Below are 16,374 nucleotides of genomic sequence, written 5' to 3'. Positions count from 1 at the left end.
GGGCAGGTTGTGCACTCCTCTCCCTCACAAGATGGGGCTGCGTTCTTGCTGCAGATGAGAAACGTCTGCTCACACGTAGCCCCTATATCTGGCCCTGTTCTGTCAAAAGGCAAGGTCCAGACCAATGGCTGGATTCCCTCCTCTATAGCAGCCTGGTATTGGTGGGCCAGAGGAATCTGAACCTATTAGAACAGAGGTGCGCCCCCTGAGGCCCTTCTTCATGTGCCTCCTCCACAAGAAGGCCGGAAGGTGGCTCCCTATTCGTGGAACACTCTCCACAGGGAGGTTTGACTGGCACCTTCATACACCTTTAAGCACTAGGTAGAAATTTCCTCTTCAACCAGGCCTTTGGCTAATTGACATCCGATGCCCTTTTAAATGTGTCATCAGAGGGAGCATTATTGGCTTGTTGATGGCCTTACCTTTACTATGAATTTTGTGGTTTTTATATTGTAATTTTATGTTGTGAACCACCCTGAGATCTACAAGTGAAGGGCAGCTAATAATAATAATAATAATAATAATAATAATAATAATAATAATAATAATAAATCAGACCACTGGCACATATGAGTCAGTATTTTCTACTCTGCTTGACATTGACTCTCTGGCCTCTCAGACAGAGAGCCTTATCCATCCCTGATAATCTCTCTTTTTAAGATGCTGTTACATTGTTTTTAGGCTGCATTATTTGAGTTAAAAAATCTTAAACTGTTCAGAAATGCTTTAAAATAAAGAAAACTCGTCTTCTGATGCTTTGGGGTGAATCTCCTTTCCTGCACTTTCTGATGTGTCTGTTTTCTCCTGTAGGTCTGGCAGCACTGTGACTGTATGGGGGTGAACTCTGACGTTGAACACTACTTGTGTGAGCAGTGTGAACCTCGCACAGTGGATAGGGTAAGCCACCTTTGCTTGCCCAAAACTGGGCAGGGTGACTTTGAAACCCTCACGCCATTGGCCTCTTTATTTTTTACACAGCCAGGCTGTTTCAGCGGCTTTCTCCTCTGAGGAAGCCTGGGAATTGTAGCCTTTCAGCGTTCAAATGTTCTTCACAAAACCACGGTCCCCAGGGTTCCATGGAAGGTGCAGGCTTTATTAGTGCTGCGTCTGCGTTCATCTTGGTTTCTAAACGTAGTCAGGATGACAAGACGTGCCTTTTGCCTTTTTCTTTCTCGCAGGAGGTTCCTATGATTCCCCGACCTCATTATGCCCAGCCTGGCTGCGTTTACTTCATCTGTCTGTTACGGGACGATCTGTTGCTACGTCAAGGTGGGTGTGTTGACTTCCTGGGGGGGGGGAGGGAGGGAAATTCATAATATTCAAAGTTTTTAAGAAGGCAGCCAAAACACAGGTTGTGGCCAAGCAGAAGCACAGGAACATAAACTATACATTAAAAAATTACATAAAGATAAAAACTTGACCTATACAATAAATAAAGCATACATAAAACGGGAACCTTAAATCTCAAGGGCAGTCACATAGCTTGTTCTAAGTTTAGCAGCCTTCTCTGCAAATTTAGCTGCGTTGAACATTACAGGCTAGTCCGAACCAGACAACAGATACTTAATCCTATCCATATTACTGAGGATTGGAGTCGCGGCTGAAGGTTTCTAGGTGTTTCATACAGTTCACAGTATAGCATAGAGTGCCTGGTGCCCCCTCCCCTCCAGGGACTACCTCAAACACAAAAGGACTGATTCTGGGGATTTGGATTAATTAAGAGGCAGCCGAGAGGGTCCTTTGGGACATCCATCCCCTCTCTCGCGACTGCTGTTTGTCAAGGTGCTTGAGCCTGCCTTGCTCACTGATTGAGGGTATCAAAATTAAAGGTGAGACATTAAGCGAGTTAGAAATCTTGGGCCACCTAAGCACTGGGGCCACCTGGTCCGACTGGCAGCAGCTCTCCAGGTTGTTTCCTCAGCCTCAGAAATCGGGGCTCTGTGGTGGTAGTTGGGTAGGAGGAAGGGAATTGGGCAGCTTTTATGGAAAAGTCATGGTATTAGAATCTCAGAATCGTAGCGTCAGAAGGGACCCCATCTTGTCCAGCCCCCTGCAATGCCGGAGTCTCAACTAAGGCATCCATGACAGATGGCCATCTGACCTCTGCTTAAAAACCTCCAAGGAAGGAGAGTCCACAACCTCCCGCGGGAGACCGCTCCACTCAACAGACTAAATGGGCCACCCCTGTTCATTGTCAGGATGTCTCTGTTCAAAACCAAACAGGGGAGACCCATTGCCCTTAAGCCCCTGCTTTGTGGGCTTCTAAAGGTAAAGGTAAAGGTACCCCTGCCCGTACGGGCCAGTCTTGACAGACTCTGGGGTTGTGCGCCCATCTCACTCAAGAGGCCAGGGGCCAGCGCTGTCCGGAGACACTTCTGGGTCACGTGGCCAGCGTGACAAAGCTGCATCTGGCGAGCCAGAGCCGCACACGGAAACGCCGTTTACCTTCCCGCTGGTAAGCGGTCCCTATTTATCTACTTGCACCCGGAGGTGCTTTCGAACTGCTAGGTTGGCAGGCGCTGGGACCGAGCAGCGGGAGCGCACCCCGCCGCAGGGATTCGAACCGCCGACCTTTCGATCGGCAAGCCCTAGGCGCTGAGGCTTTAACCCACAGCGCCACCTGCGCCACTAAAGGAAACGGGATGCTAGACTGGACAGAGGCTTGGTCTGATCCAGCCGGCTTCCTAGCTGGAGACGCCATTTCATTGAACCTGGCAGTTCTTTTTGCACGCAGCCCATGCTTTCAACTGCTGAGCCACAAACTCAGTTTGTTAGGCTTCTGTAAATCCACCCTGCTGGGGTATGAGAAAACCGCTCTGATACGCCCTTCTCCACCCCATCAACAGGTGACTGCGTGTACCTGATGAGAGACAGCCGAAGGACCCCAGACGGCCACCCTGTCCGGCAGTCGTACCGCCTGCTCTCCCACATCAACAGAGAGAGACTCGACATCTTCCGTATTGAAAAGCTCTGGAAGAACGAGAAGTAAGTTCCAGCCCCACCTTGCTTTAAAAAAGCAGAGTTCGATCTCAATGACCTTTGGTGGGAGACCAGCCACATTGGACTCCCATCAAAAACGTGTCATCGGAGCATTTTCCCATCCCCATCCCTCCCTTGCATGAAAGTAGCAGGTGGTGGCAGTTCATGAAGCTGTAAGATTTTCCCACCTCTTTTCCTGTGGTGAGAAAACTAAAGAGGTGGGTAACCTATAACACACACACACCAAATGTTGCTGGACTCTCATGATCCCCAGCAAGAATAGCCAGCTGCAGTTGTAAGCCAGCAAGACCGGGAGGGTTGGAGGACATCATTCATTTGGTGACATCATTCTCCTCCTTTGGCGGATGTGTCCAATGCAGACAGGAGGTTCAGCTAAGCCCTGTCTCCAGAGACCAATGAGAGCTTCACAGGATGCCGTCATGCTCCTCCACTAGTGTGCTCTTACTGCACTGAGAAATGGCTGCAGTTCAGATCTTTATCTTCAATCTTAGGCTTGGCTGATCTGAACCTCAGCACTCATCACCCATAAATATATTTGTTTTTTATAATATATATTTATGTACATATGCCACTATATATATATATATATATATATATATATATATATATATATATATATACATACACACACACACACACACACACACACACACACCACCAAGTTACACAAAATATTATGGTGCATGTACAACAATCTATACAAGTTCGGAAAAGCATAAAATGCCATAAAAGCCAAATAATTAAAATGAATGGCTAATCAAGAAAATTTTGACAGCTGTCTAAATCAGTCAGCATAAAAACAACTTTGAGAGATGCCTAAAAGCTGAAAAGGAGGGTGCCTGCCAAATCTCTGCTGTAAAATTGTGTTTTTCCGCATGGCAATGATCAATTCCCAGCTTCTAGTTGAGGCCTGGCAATGAGTACACACTTAAAACTTAATTATATTTAACAGCGATCGTATTAAGCTCCTCTGTAAACACAGATTCATTTGCAGGCAACCAGGAGGGAGAGGAATAAAAGCCAAGCTCCCTCACTGAGGTCACCTTGGGTCTTCCTGGGGCTCTCATGAGTCAGTGCTCCATCGTCAGCATCGAAACCACCTCTCCTCTCAGCTCACCTGTTGTGTCAGAATCCCAGGGCTTGTGGCTGTCAGCCTAGCAAAAGGGAGCAAATTCTGTAGAGGAGGAGGAGGAGGAAGCGGAAGCGTGTGGGTCCGTTGGGTCCGTCATCTCAGCTCCAATGGAAACACCTCCTTCCTTTTTTCCTCCTTATATCAGGGAGGAACGGTTTGCCTTCGGCCACCATTATTTCCGTCCGCATGAAACGCACCACTCCCCGTCCCGGAAGTTCTACCACAACGAGCTGTTCCGGGTACCGCTGTACGAGATCATCCCTTTGGAGGCCGTGGTGGGCACCTGCTGCGTCCTGGATCTCTACACCTATTGCAAAGGCAAGTCAATGGTCCCGGTGGCCTGGAGCCACCTTGATTTTTCTCTCCAGAGGGACCTGTAATCCCAGGCTGTTGTGCTCCCCAGCGCACAGTGCCAGGTGTAAATAGGTAAAGGCTCCTGTTTGAGCCCTGAAATACCCCTTCGGCAGCCTGTACACACTCTTCACAGTTCTGGTTGTGCCCTGTCTAAAAAGGAGATGGTAGAGCTGGGAAAAGTGCAAACCATAGAATAATAGAACCATTAAGAGTCATCAGGTCCAACCCTCGGCAGTGCAGGAATCTTTTTGCGCAGTATGGGGCTTGAACCCACAACCCTGAGATTAGGGAAATGAGATTAGGGAACAACAAAGAAAAGATGAGGATAAGCATCTTCCTCACAAGGAAATCCAAAGCATTTTTTTTTAACGGTCAGGGAGGAAGCACCATCAGAGGTTTATAAAATTATGCATAGTGTAGAGAAAATGAATATAGAGAAGTGTTTTTCTTTCCCTGCTGCTTCGAGCTCCGAAGAGTCACCCATTTAAATCACTCTTGACGGTAAAGGCCAACGAAGGAGGATTCTGGACCAAACAGGTGGTATCCGCCTAAAATTCCCAGGAGGATCACTGAAAGTAGTGGAGCAAAAGCTGTTCATGCCCATTAATTTCAGTGGTTCTGCCACCATACCTGATTAATTTCGTCTTGCGAGGCACCACTGTATCCTGCAGTTTTGCGAGGGTAGCAAGTTCCTTTCGTTTTTAAAAACCCTCTCCAGCCCTGCCAGGAGGAATTTGGAACAGCTAAGCTCCCTAGTCGTGCTTATTTTGATTCTTGGCACGCTGCCTCACCTGATATTCTTGCTGTGCCAAAACTCCCTACAGGAAGGCCAAAGGGGGTGAAGGAGCAGGACGTCTACATCTGCGACTACCGCCTCGACAAGTCAGCCCACCTTTTCTACAAGATCCACCGGAACCGCTACCCAGTCTGCACCAAGTCCTACGCCTTCGACCACTTCCCCAAAAGGATGACGCCGAAAAGAGACTTCTCGGTGAGCGGCTCCACAACTTCTCTCTCTGGCATCAAGGGGAATCCTAACCCACATGCTAAAACTCTGCTTTCGTTTAATTTGTTACAAGCGAACATCAGTAACCACAAACCGGTTGTTCCTACGGACACAAGGGTGGAATAATAAGGTTAAGCCAAAGGCAACTCCAATCAGAGCATCTCTCTTAAGTTGCCACCCTTTGCAGGAAGCTGCCATCTCCTGGATGAATTCAGACCTGATTTCCTTTGACTTCAGATCTGATTTCCTTTGCAGCAGTGGCAGAGTGGGAGGCTCTGTACATTGATAAGCACCTGCATTATAGCATAATCACAATCTTTCCCCCTCGCCACCCTGCTGTTCAATTCCACGTACTTTCCCACTGAGCTTCAAGTAAAATAACTCTCATGCTGCTGAATATATAGGATGGAATTAAAAAAGAGCATGGGAATCTGCCTTCTACCATGTCAGATGATTGGTTCAGCTGTGTTGACACTGACTGACAGCAGGTCTCCAGGGTTTCAGACAGGGAGTCTTTCCTAGCCCTACCGGGGGATTTGAACCTGGGACCTTCTGCAAACAAAGCAGGTGCTATTTCTCTGCGTTTACGGCATTAAGCCTCCTCTGAACTTTCACTTGATTCTCTTTTACTCCTCCATTGCAGCCTCATTATGTACCAGACAACTACAAGAGGAATGGAGGCAGGTGAGTCGCTTTAGCTTCTTTTGGCTCCTTTTTTTCTTTTTCTTTTTTAGGGCCTTCAGTCTGGTGGGTGCTTCTGCAGAGACCTTTTTGGAGCTCTTGCTCTCAGTTGCTTAACTGCAGCACAAATGGCACTTTCCTTGCCTTCCTTTGAGTTAGACAGGATGGGAGCAAGAGCAGCCTAGCTTGCCTGCGACACTTAAGCAGTACAGAGAAGGCATCCTGCAAGGCCGCTAGCAGAAAGCTGAGGCAGCATGCAAGTGGAGTGTGGTGCTCCCTCAGTAGAGATGACTCTGGGCAGTTCAGGGACAGGATCATAGAAAGAGGGGCTTTGTCCCTCAATCCCCACCCCTTGCAAAGCTGATAGGATGGTGGTAATAAAGTGAGGCATGCCGTAACCCAGGATTCCCACAACTCCCAGAACTCAGGGTCAGCAGTCTCCTGTACACACTCTTCACAGTTCTGGTTGTGCCCTGTCTAAAAAGGATGTTTGGCAGCAAGTTGACGGCAAGCAAAAGAAGGTGTTTTCACTATACTTGTTTAAAGGATGTTTGCTCTGCTCTTGAGCAAATTAAAAAAACAACCCCAGAGCAGTAGTGAGGCAGCTGCTGTCAGAGGTCTGGGGAAAAAAATCACTGCTCCAAATGGAACAGAAGTGACACATCTGCCCAGTGTGTGTGTGTGTGTGTGTGTGTGTGTGTGTGTGTGTGTGTGTTTGTTCCTCCAAGGCCTGCTCCCCAGTGTGGTGTTCCTCTGAGGAGCAGCTGCCCCCTTACAGAGTGAGACCATTGACTCCTGTAGCCTAGCATTGTCCACAAGGACTGGCAGTGGCTCTGCCAGGTTTCACGCAGGGGTCTCTCCCAGCCCCACCTGGAGATGCCATTGGGGTTTGAACTTGGAGTGTTTTCTATGCAAAAGCCCAGTGGTACCTTGGGTTACAGACGCTTCAGGTTACAAGGTACCACTGTACTACTGAGACACACACTGCTCACAGCCTGAAGTAGTGCAGCCCAGAATTCTGCCGCTTCATTTCTGTGCAGTGCCTTGAAAAGGTACATTCTCGATTGGTTTCTGTGACCTCTTATGTAGGAAGACGGGGGGTATGTGGCGGGGGGATTGCCTCCCAAACATGACCCTTTCAGAGATCTAGAGAGGAAGGACACAGGGAGCCCTCAGCACAGAAGGAGTGCAAGCTGCAGCAGCAGTGTGCATCCCTCCCATGTGTGTGTGTGTGTGTGTGTGTGTGTGTGTGTGTGAGAGAGAGAGAGAGAGAGAGAGAGAGAGAGAGAGAGAGAGAGGGAGGACCATGTTGGAAGGTTCTCCCCCTGACATGTGGCTGACATCTCTTTTCTCAGGTCATCTTGGAAGTCTGACCGTTCCAAGCCCCAGAACAAAGACCTGAGCCAAGAGGAGGACCCCCTGCCGCTCATGGAAGACGTGATCGTGAGTCAGGACCAGGCTTCCAGCGAGCCGGCGCCCAGCCTGGAGGAGCCAGAGAAAGAGGCGCCTCCCCAGGAGAGTGGCGAGGTGGAGAAAAAGGTGGAGGAGAGCAGCCCTGTCCCCAGGCGGCCCTGCACCCCAGAGGAACGCAGGCACATGCAGCGAGAGAGGCTCAACCTCATCCTCCTCACCCTCCTAGAGAAAATCCCAGGGAAAAATGGTAAGAGGCGAGAGCGCAGCCCCCCTTCTTCTCCCCCCCCCCATTCCCCTCGCCAGAAACCTCTTTTAAAGTTAGAGGATTGTTAGTAATGTGTAGCTCCCAACTTTTTTGGGAGTGGGGGAGCTCGAGTAAAGCAGCCCAGATAATCATCACACCAAAAGCTAGCCCAGCTGGTAGTAGTAGTGATGCTTCTTCTTCTTCTTCTTCTTCTTCTTCTTCTTCTTCTTCTTCTTCTTCTTATTATTATTATTATTATTATTATTATTATTATTATTTTATTTATATCCCGCCCTCCCCAGCCAAGACCGGGCTCAGGGCGGCTAACAACCAATAATAAAAATAAGTTGATTAAAATACAACTTAAAAAACAAGATTAAAATGCAACATTAAAACATTAAAATGCAGCCTCTTCACAGGAGGAGACAGGGAAAAAGAAAGAGGGGGGAGGGAATCAAATTGATTCTAAGCCAAAGGCCAGGCGGAACAACTCTGTCTTACAGGCCCTGCGGAAAGAAATCAGATCCTGCAGGGCCCTGGTCTCATGAGGCAGAGCAGCATTCCACCAGGCCGGAGCCAGTGTTGAAAAGGCCCTGGCTCTGGTTGAGGCTAATCTAAGTTCCTTAGGGCCTGGGACCACTACTAGGGTGTTGCTTAAGGTCCTCTGTGGTACAGAGCAAGGCTGGTGGCGGGCCTGGCCTGAGGGAGAGAGGCGTCTGCCCTCCGGGTCTGAGGTTCTTTACCAAGTAGCAAAGCATCTTTCCTGGGTTCCAAGAGCATTTGCTCTCTTAAGTCCACACTGTTATTTTTCTTTGGTGCGTGTGTCTCTTCCAGCCATTGACGTCACGTACCTGCTAGAGGAAGGTTCGGGGAGGAAGCTGCGGCGGCGCACTCTGGTTCTTCCCGAGAGCAGCTTTCGGAAGTGACGCTGTGCCCCGGGGACAGAGGCTGCGGCCTGGAGTTTTCCGCCGTCGGATTGTGCGTGAGACGGACTTGGATGGGCGAGGCTTTGCCGCCTTCCTGTGCCTCTGCAGTGTGCGTTGAGGGCGTCAGGTGGGCAAGAGGAAACTGACACACACACACACAAAAAAAAACCAACCCCACGGTTCTGTAGCACTTAGAAGAAACGTTTGGGCAGGCGCGCCACCCTGCCCCTTCACCCGCGGCCTGCCTGGCAGTGGTCTTAACAATGTGTGTGGTGTTGGGCGTGCCTTGTTGTCAATGTTGAGGTACTAAGGAAAAAAAACAACCTTGTGGTTCTTTGTCCAAGATGGTTAAATTTTAGTTTAACTTATTCCCCTCCACCCTCCCCACCCCAGCGTCCCTGCGCCAGAGGGAGGGGAAAGGGGGGTGTACAAGGTGGGGGGGGGGTTGGTGAACCGGTTCAGAACCACGCTCTTTCCGAAGGAACCCACATCATTTCTCCTTCAGCTGGCGCAACAGTCTGATTTCGGAAGTTGTTTGGGAGGGCGGAGGTGATGGCGTGAGGAAGTGTCCGGGCCCTGAGGGGCTGAAGATACAGGGAGGGGGGCGAGATCTTCGATTTTGCGCAAGATGCAACAGAGGAAGTGTGGCGCTCTGAGCGTGAGGGGGCTGTCGGACATTCTGCATGGAAAGCGCCCCATCGCCACAGAGGCCGCGGACTCAAAATGAAAGCACTTGGTTCTGCGTTCTGCACCTCGGGGTGGGGGTGGGGTGGCAGTGAAGGAGAACAACAGTGGTTTTAATTTCTCTCTCTATCCCTCCTCCCCCTTTTATTTTGCTGCAGAAGATTTTTTATAAAGCCAAGTCCACCCTGTTTTACTTATTTTTCGTTTTAGTGTTTTCGGTTGGGTTTTATATATAAATATATATATATATATAAGAAAAAAGAAAAAAATAAGCTGTGGTTCTTGTGTGTCCAGTGCATTGTGAAAACTTTCAAAGACAAAAAAAAACAAAGAAAGGAAAACTGTCAAAACGACAAAAGGCAAACAAAAACCAACCTTTCACTACACGAACCGTCAAGCAGTATTTTCTGAGCGCGTATTTGTTGTGAAACTGTAGACTATTATCCACTGATTAACACTACTCTTTGTGTTTCTTTTTTTTTTAAGAAAAAGAAGGAAAAAAAATATAAAACCTGTACAGCTTAAAAGCGTCCCGTCTCTTAAAGAGACAGTGTATTTTACTCTTCCCGCCTCTCTCTCTGCCCTTAATCCAAGGAGGGGGGTGGATTAAAAAGACACAAGTGTTAACTCTCGTCGGCTGCAGCGAAGGAACCATTTCCTTGCTTTTGACGCAGTAGGGTGTTCAGCCGCCCTAGTTGCTGTCGTCCGGTGCCAGGCCCAAGGGAGGGGCGTCACTCCATGATGACGTACCACATGTCCCCCTCCCTCCGGACACCAGCAACTCACGGGCACATGCACGGGCAAAGGGAGCTGGCAGTTAGGCATACACTGGCCCTTTAAACGTGGCTTTGCTCTCAGTCTCTCTTTGGCGTTCATATGCATATTATGGTCCTGTTTTAGATGTCCTTACGAAAGAATCCCGTTTTTAAATGTGCCAAGTTGTATATATCTTAAATCTTCCTCTCTCTTCCTCCCCCTTCCTTTGCTGTGTGGTTGTAAAGCAATATGGTAGCTCTCTCTCTCTCACAATCTCTCTCCGTGTTCCTTCCCGACGGACCAACCTTTGTCCTGATTGTACATTCTCGTTGACTATATAATCCTTATTTTACTCTTCGTTTGGAACAATAACAACAACAAAAGGGTCCATTCCATTCAAATTTTAACCTGGCGATTTAAAAAAAAAAAAGTTTGGGGTGGGGGCGGGGGGGCAAGAGAGGGGTGGGAAAGAGGAGGAGGAGGGGGAAAGCATATTTTATTAAAAAAAAGAGAAGACAAATAAGAAAATAGTTTGGAATATTTTCTTACTGTAGAGAAGCATTGTACAGGAGAACCCTGAGTATTAAATACTCATGTGTGTCGTAGGGGAAAAAAAAGTTTTAAAAAAATCGCATGTCTGAAAATCTTTTGAGTCGCTCCATTTAGTTCAAAACGGGGGGGAAATCGTCATCTCAAAATGGTGTTAAACACTAAAAAAAAGAAATAAAAAAAACATGAGAAGTCCTTTTAAAGAAGAATAATGAAAAGCTTGCCCTGATGCGAGACACTAGCTCTGCCATTTTATCTTTCTTTCGTTGAAAGACTAAAAACAATGTTTTTTAGACAATCAAATTCTAGGTAAGTGCGAAGAATTTGTTGGTTTGGGGTTTTTTTTTAAGTTTTTGGTTTTGTTTTCTTACTGGTGTAGAAAATTACTGACTTTTTAAAAAAAATTCTGGGTGGGTGGGTGGCTTATTTTGTATTAACTGAGGAGACTGGCAGCGTTTCACCTGATCGCTGATGGAAGCCCAGGAAAATAGGGGAGGGGAGGGGAAAGCACTACGTTTGCAAATATAGATACGAACTCTTTTTAGTCTGCATGGGGATAGGCCGTGTGGTTGCTGAGGAGAAATGCTGCTAAGATATTTCCTTTTTACAAGAGCATATCTAAATAGACCATTGTTTTGATGTTAATCTTTGTAAATTATGTATTACCAATTTTAACATTGGATGTAATTGCATAAAAGGCCTGCATCTCAAATACTGAGAGATTCTAGTATTAAATGGAAAAAAATGTTTCCTATTCAATGGCTTGGGTGTTTTTCTTTTTCACTTGTTCTGCACTTTTGTACACAAACATGTATCTTCCTATACACATAGAAATGTAAGGTTGTTGTCACGTTGCAGTTCACACGGCTGCCAGTAGGTGGTACATGACTCATCATGTTACATACATCCCTGGCCTTGTGTGGAGAAATGCTTCCATTATTTGCTTAATTGGTTTCATTAAATATACAAATCTAATTGGTACAAAGAGTCACATCTCCGAAGCTCAGATTTTATCTAAGCCTTTGTCATGTCTTCGCTCCCTGAATTTTATTTTATCTTTCTTGATGTATTAAGAAATCAAACAAGCCTCTTTAATATTTTCTCATTAGGGAAACAGGTGGCACCTTTTATGGATTTTATTTTCCCAAAAGGAGAATCATAAAAGTATGTACAATAGAACTCCACATTTTTTGAAGGTTTTGTTTCAACATATGACCACAAGAGGGAGGTTCTAGTCTTTTGACAGACACACATGTCAATACTTAAAAGTGCATCCAGTCTGTTCATTGAGCTTTCCATCTGGATTTGTTTGCAAGATGACGTTGACTATTCAATGCACATTCATTCTGGTTTGCCCCAAAGGTTGGATGCTGCAACATCAAAACAAGCGTGTCGTTCCATGCTCTCCAGTGTGTTCCTGCCTGAACTTTCTTTCCTGCAACAATTCCAAACTTTTGGGGAAGCTGCTTTGTTGTGTAAGACCCTTCCCGCATACTAGAATTGCACAACTTGGATTGGCCAGTGTGTAATTGAATCCTGCCCATAACTAGTGACCATTCCCCTTAAGTCTTCCTAGCTCAGCTTTGGAAGTGGCTGTGACTACAAGATGTTTGCGTTTAGGTCTGCTAGAGCAGGGGGAATTGTGTTGATCTTTATTAAAAGGGGTGCCCAACAGCTCCAATTATATACCTGGCAAGATGCAGGTCACAGAAAGGAAATCTCGTAGTGTAGAAAGAATAGCCAGATGTGGCTGGGAGGCTAGCAGGACTTGATTCACTGGGGGCTTATTGGGAGGGGAGAAGGAAAGTGGGATGGGCTGTAGCTCAGTAGTAGAGCATCTGATCTGAATGTAGAAGGTCCAGCTTTAGCTTCCTCCATCTCTAGGTAGGGCCAGGAGTGTCCCCTGTTTGAAACTTTGGGGATGCTCAATGGGAGAGCACCTGTTTTGCAAATAGAAGGTCTCGACATCCAAGTAAGGCTAGGAAAGACACACACCCACACACCCCTCTGGATCCCCGGAGAGCTGCTGCCAGTCAGCGTAGGCAATACAGAGCTACCTGGACTAAGCAGTATTTTCCAAACTTGGGTCTCCAGTTGTTTTTGGACTACAACTCCCATCATCTCTAGCTAGCAAGGATGATGGGAATTGTTATCCCAAAGCAGCTGGAAACCCTAATTTGGGAACACTGGACTAAGAGTCTGAAGTCTGCACAGTATAAGGCAGCTTCTTCCTAGGTCCGGAGTCTATTTCTATCCTGTCTAGGCGCAAAATGATCCGTGCTGGATCCAACCAAAGGCCAGACTGTAGCCCCATATAGAAATGGAAAACCAGAGCATGAGAGCGTCATTTCTCTCCTCCTCTTGCTCCCCAGCAACTGGTGTTCAGAGGAATGATGTTCTCAAACTGGTTTTCCATTTCTATAAGGGACTAGAGTCTGGCCTTTGGTTGGATCCAGCAGGGATCATTTTGCAGGCAGGCAAATGGGAGCTGATTGAGGGCAGATCAAGGCTGCTGGGACAGTGACCCATTAAGTCTTAAAGGACCAGCCTCCTTTGAGTAGCAGCTGGGAAACTCAGAATTACAGTTCAGAAAGGTTGGGCAAAGCCAGTGTGGATTTCTGCCCACACCATATTGCAGCCTGCTTGGAAACTCGTTTCAAAAGCCACTTGCCACACAGCACTGTGGGGAAGGGGTCAGGCAAGCCGATCAGTGTTGCCCGACCTCCTGATACTCTATTCCTTGCCTTTCACCCAGCAAATTAAAATTGCAACCCTCACCCACACAAACCGCCCATGCATCCTTTGGCCTCGCTGAATGCCAGATGTCTTGATGCAGGCTTGGGAGCAATGGCAAGGGGGTAGTGGTGGAATGGAGTATCCTGGGAGAGGGCTGCAACATTTCATTGGGGCCCCCCGCTTGCTAACCAATCTTCCTCACGCCGCACCCTTTGGAGACGTGCAGCCTGCAGCAATTCAATCTCACACGGTGATGCCTCTTTGCTTGTCTTTTCTCACAACCTTTATTTCCCTCCCTTCTGCACAATCTCTTAAGAGAGCCTGGATGGTGCCCGTCTTCAGACAGGAGCCGTTTCTGTCATGATTTTGGGGCTAGGTGGATGTTCAAGAGGGGGCCCTGTAGGGACAGCCATTCCAGACGGGTCCCGATCCACTTGGCTGGTGACCTATACCGCAGGGGGTTGGACTAGATGCCCCTCAGGGGTCCCTTCCAAGACTCCAAATCTACGATCGACATCGCTTCAGGGTGGGGAGGGGAGAGAGACGTGAGGATCGCCGGCAAGACGAAAGCAGCAGGAAAGGTGAAATATATAATATTATATATATATATATATGTATGTATATCTACACAGATATATGCAATATACAGATGAGAACCATAGTTTGGCCGACAGTGTGTGTGTGTGTTACACGATCGTGGAAAGCAGCAAGCACAAGCGGTTAAACGTGTGATTCGGGGGGGTGGGAAGATCAGAAGGGCAGTTGGCCAAGTCAGGCAAGAGGCAGGAGAATTCAAAAGAAGGAAACGGTGAGGCAGTGGGAGCTCTGCCAACCCCCTGCGGCAGAATTTGCACCCACAGCTGGGGCGGAGGGGAGGGGAACAGAGACATCGGTTTGGGGCTCATGAGGATAACCTGGGTGCAATCTGGGGGGGGGGGAGTAGGCACCCTCAGCTTCTTAGTGTCCATGTCGTTTTGTTGAAATTCCTTCAGCGGTGCGTCTATAAAGTGTGTTTGTGTGTAGGCAGGAGTGGGGTGATCCTCTGGTGTGCCCCACGTCTCCCCACAACAGCCGCAGCCTTGGCATCTCCCTGTGCAGTTCACAGGATGAGAGAGGTGTAGCCGACGGGGACTAGGCCTCGGCGGTCTCCGTGGCAACACTGGATCCAATCTTCGTCCACCGTGTCCAGGACCCGCAAGACGTCGCCTTTGCGGAAGCTGAGGTGGTCGTCCCGGCTCCCGGCGTGGTCGCAGAGAGCGCGAACGGCCCTGGATGGAGTCAGAGGGACGACACAGACTGAGCGGGGGGGCGACACACACCGAAAACACAGACGGGTCTCCTTTCAAAGTCCACATCCCTTAGGCAGTTGTTCTCAACGTGTGGGTCCCCAGATGTTGTTGGACTACAACTCCCATAATCCCTGAGCTCTGGCCTTGCTAGCTAGGGGTGATGGGAGTTGTAGTTCAACAACATCTGGGGACCCACAGGTTGAGCAAGGCTGCTGGGGAAGGGGCAGGAAACATCACCATTGCATGCAAAAGGTTCAGTCCCCAATGGGACCTCCGGATAGGCCTGCCTGAGACCCTGAAATGTCACTGCCAGCCCATGTAACCAATAATAATAATAATAATAATAATAATAATAATAATAATAATAATAATTTATTATTTATACCCTGCCCATCTGTCTGGGTTTCCCCAGCCACTCTGGGCAGCTTCCAACAAAACACTAAAATACAATAACCTATTAAACATTAAAAGCTTCCCTAAGCAGGGCTGCCTTCAGATGTCTTCTAAAAGTCTGGTAGTTGTTTTTCTCTTTGACATCTGGTGGGAGGGCGTTCCACAGGGCGGGCGCCACTACCGAGAAGGCCCTGTGCCTGGTTCCCTGTAACTTGGCTTCTCGCAGCAAGGGAACCGCCAGAATGCCCTCAGCTCTGGACCTCAGTGTCTGGGCAGAACGATGGAGGTGGAGATGCTGCTTCAGGTATACTGGATGAGGCCATCGTCTGGCTAGATATGCATCAAGCTTCCTGTAAGTACCGCTGCTTTAAGTACCCAATATGGCTGCTCAGAAGAATTGGCAGATTCAGGGAATCTAGAGTTGGAAGGGACCCCGAGGGTCATCCAGTCCAACCCCCTGCATTGCAGGAAACCTTTGCCCAACGTGGGGCTCGAACCCACGACGCTGAGATCAAGAGTCTCACGCTCTACCACACCAAAATCTTTGCAGAAGTACTAAGAAATGTTTAGGAAAGGAAAGGAAAATCCGAAGGAGGAAACATCTCCCTCTTCCAAGCCCAAGGAGTACTGAGCATGCTCAGTGGGCACAGACTACGGCCAGGGAGGGGGGGACTGGTGAAAAACCCAGAGCGATGAAATAAGGGAATGAAAGATAGACTAATGAAATGGTATGCTATATGTTTTTTAAATTGCTGTTGTTTTGTTTTGTTTAATTTAGTGTTAAGGTTGTGTTTTGTATTGTTTATTGTATTGTTTCTTCTTTTGTTCTTTTTTCTTGTCTGCCGTAAGTTTGAAAAGTAATAAAGATTATTTAAAAAAAAAGAAAAAAGAAAAACCCAGAGCGGGAGGGGTAATAGAGTGGCGGGCCAGAAACCCCCAGCAGAAGCACTTCACGCTGCAACACTTTGTTGCAGCCCTGGGCACGGAGAGAGGGTGGCTCACCTGTATGGCTGTTGTGGGCTTGGTGGGACATCTTCCCACGATTCCTCTGGCCAGCTCTTCTCGGCCGGTGCCCCCTTCATCACCAGAGCCAGGATGTTCATGGTGGGCGGCAACCAGCTCGACGGACGCCTGCTTGGATAGGAAAGAGAATATACCTGACCCACGAGAAAAACCCACTTTTATACCATTGGGGGGTGCAATTTTAATTA

The 16,374-nt window shown here is 48.0% G+C and overlaps 2 protein-coding genes across 5 annotated transcripts in view; one reads left to right on the top strand and one right to left on the bottom strand.

The window, feature by feature from the left end:
• ASH1L (ASH1 like histone lysine methyltransferase) overlaps positions 1–9,930 on the top strand; it is a 74,615-nt gene extending 64,685 nt beyond the window's left edge. Inside the window, exons 21-28 of the mRNA XM_079958596.1 lie at positions 811–897; positions 1,179–1,269; positions 2,847–2,985; positions 4,278–4,450; positions 5,311–5,477; positions 6,136–6,176; positions 7,529–7,833; positions 8,665–9,930. Of these exons, the coding sequence (XP_079814722.1) occupies positions 811–897; positions 1,179–1,269; positions 2,847–2,985; positions 4,278–4,450; positions 5,311–5,477; positions 6,136–6,176; positions 7,529–7,833; positions 8,665–8,756 (1,095 nt within the window). The 3' untranslated portion in view covers positions 8,757–9,930. The remainder of the gene's footprint in view (positions 1–810; positions 898–1,178; positions 1,270–2,846; positions 2,986–4,277; positions 4,451–5,310; positions 5,478–6,135; positions 6,177–7,528; positions 7,834–8,664) is intronic.
• Positions 9,931–13,741: 3,811 nt separating this feature from the next.
• Positions 13,742–16,374, bottom strand: part of RUSC1 (RUN and SH3 domain containing 1) — a 35,568-nt gene continuing 32,935 nt past the window's right edge. For 3 of the 4 annotated variants that reach the window (XM_079957910.1, XM_079957913.1, XM_079957911.1), the window contains 2 exons: positions 16,166–16,297; positions 13,742–14,749 (listed from right to left, as the gene is read on the bottom strand). In XM_079957910.1, coding sequence (XP_079814036.1) covers positions 14,581–14,749; positions 16,166–16,297 — 301 coding nt within the window. In that variant the 3' untranslated portion in view covers positions 13,742–14,580. The remainder of the gene's footprint in view (positions 14,750–16,165; positions 16,298–16,374) is intronic. The other variant, XM_079957912.1, reaches the window with a different exon arrangement.

The sequence above is a fragment of the Podarcis cretensis genome (assembly GCF_951804945.1).
Source record: "Podarcis cretensis genome assembly, chromosome: 16".
NCBI lineage: Eukaryota > Metazoa > Chordata > Lepidosauria > Squamata > Lacertidae > Podarcis > Podarcis cretensis.
The sequence above is the reverse complement of the archived record's forward strand: the minus strand, read 5'-3'. Positions and strand labels throughout refer to the sequence as shown.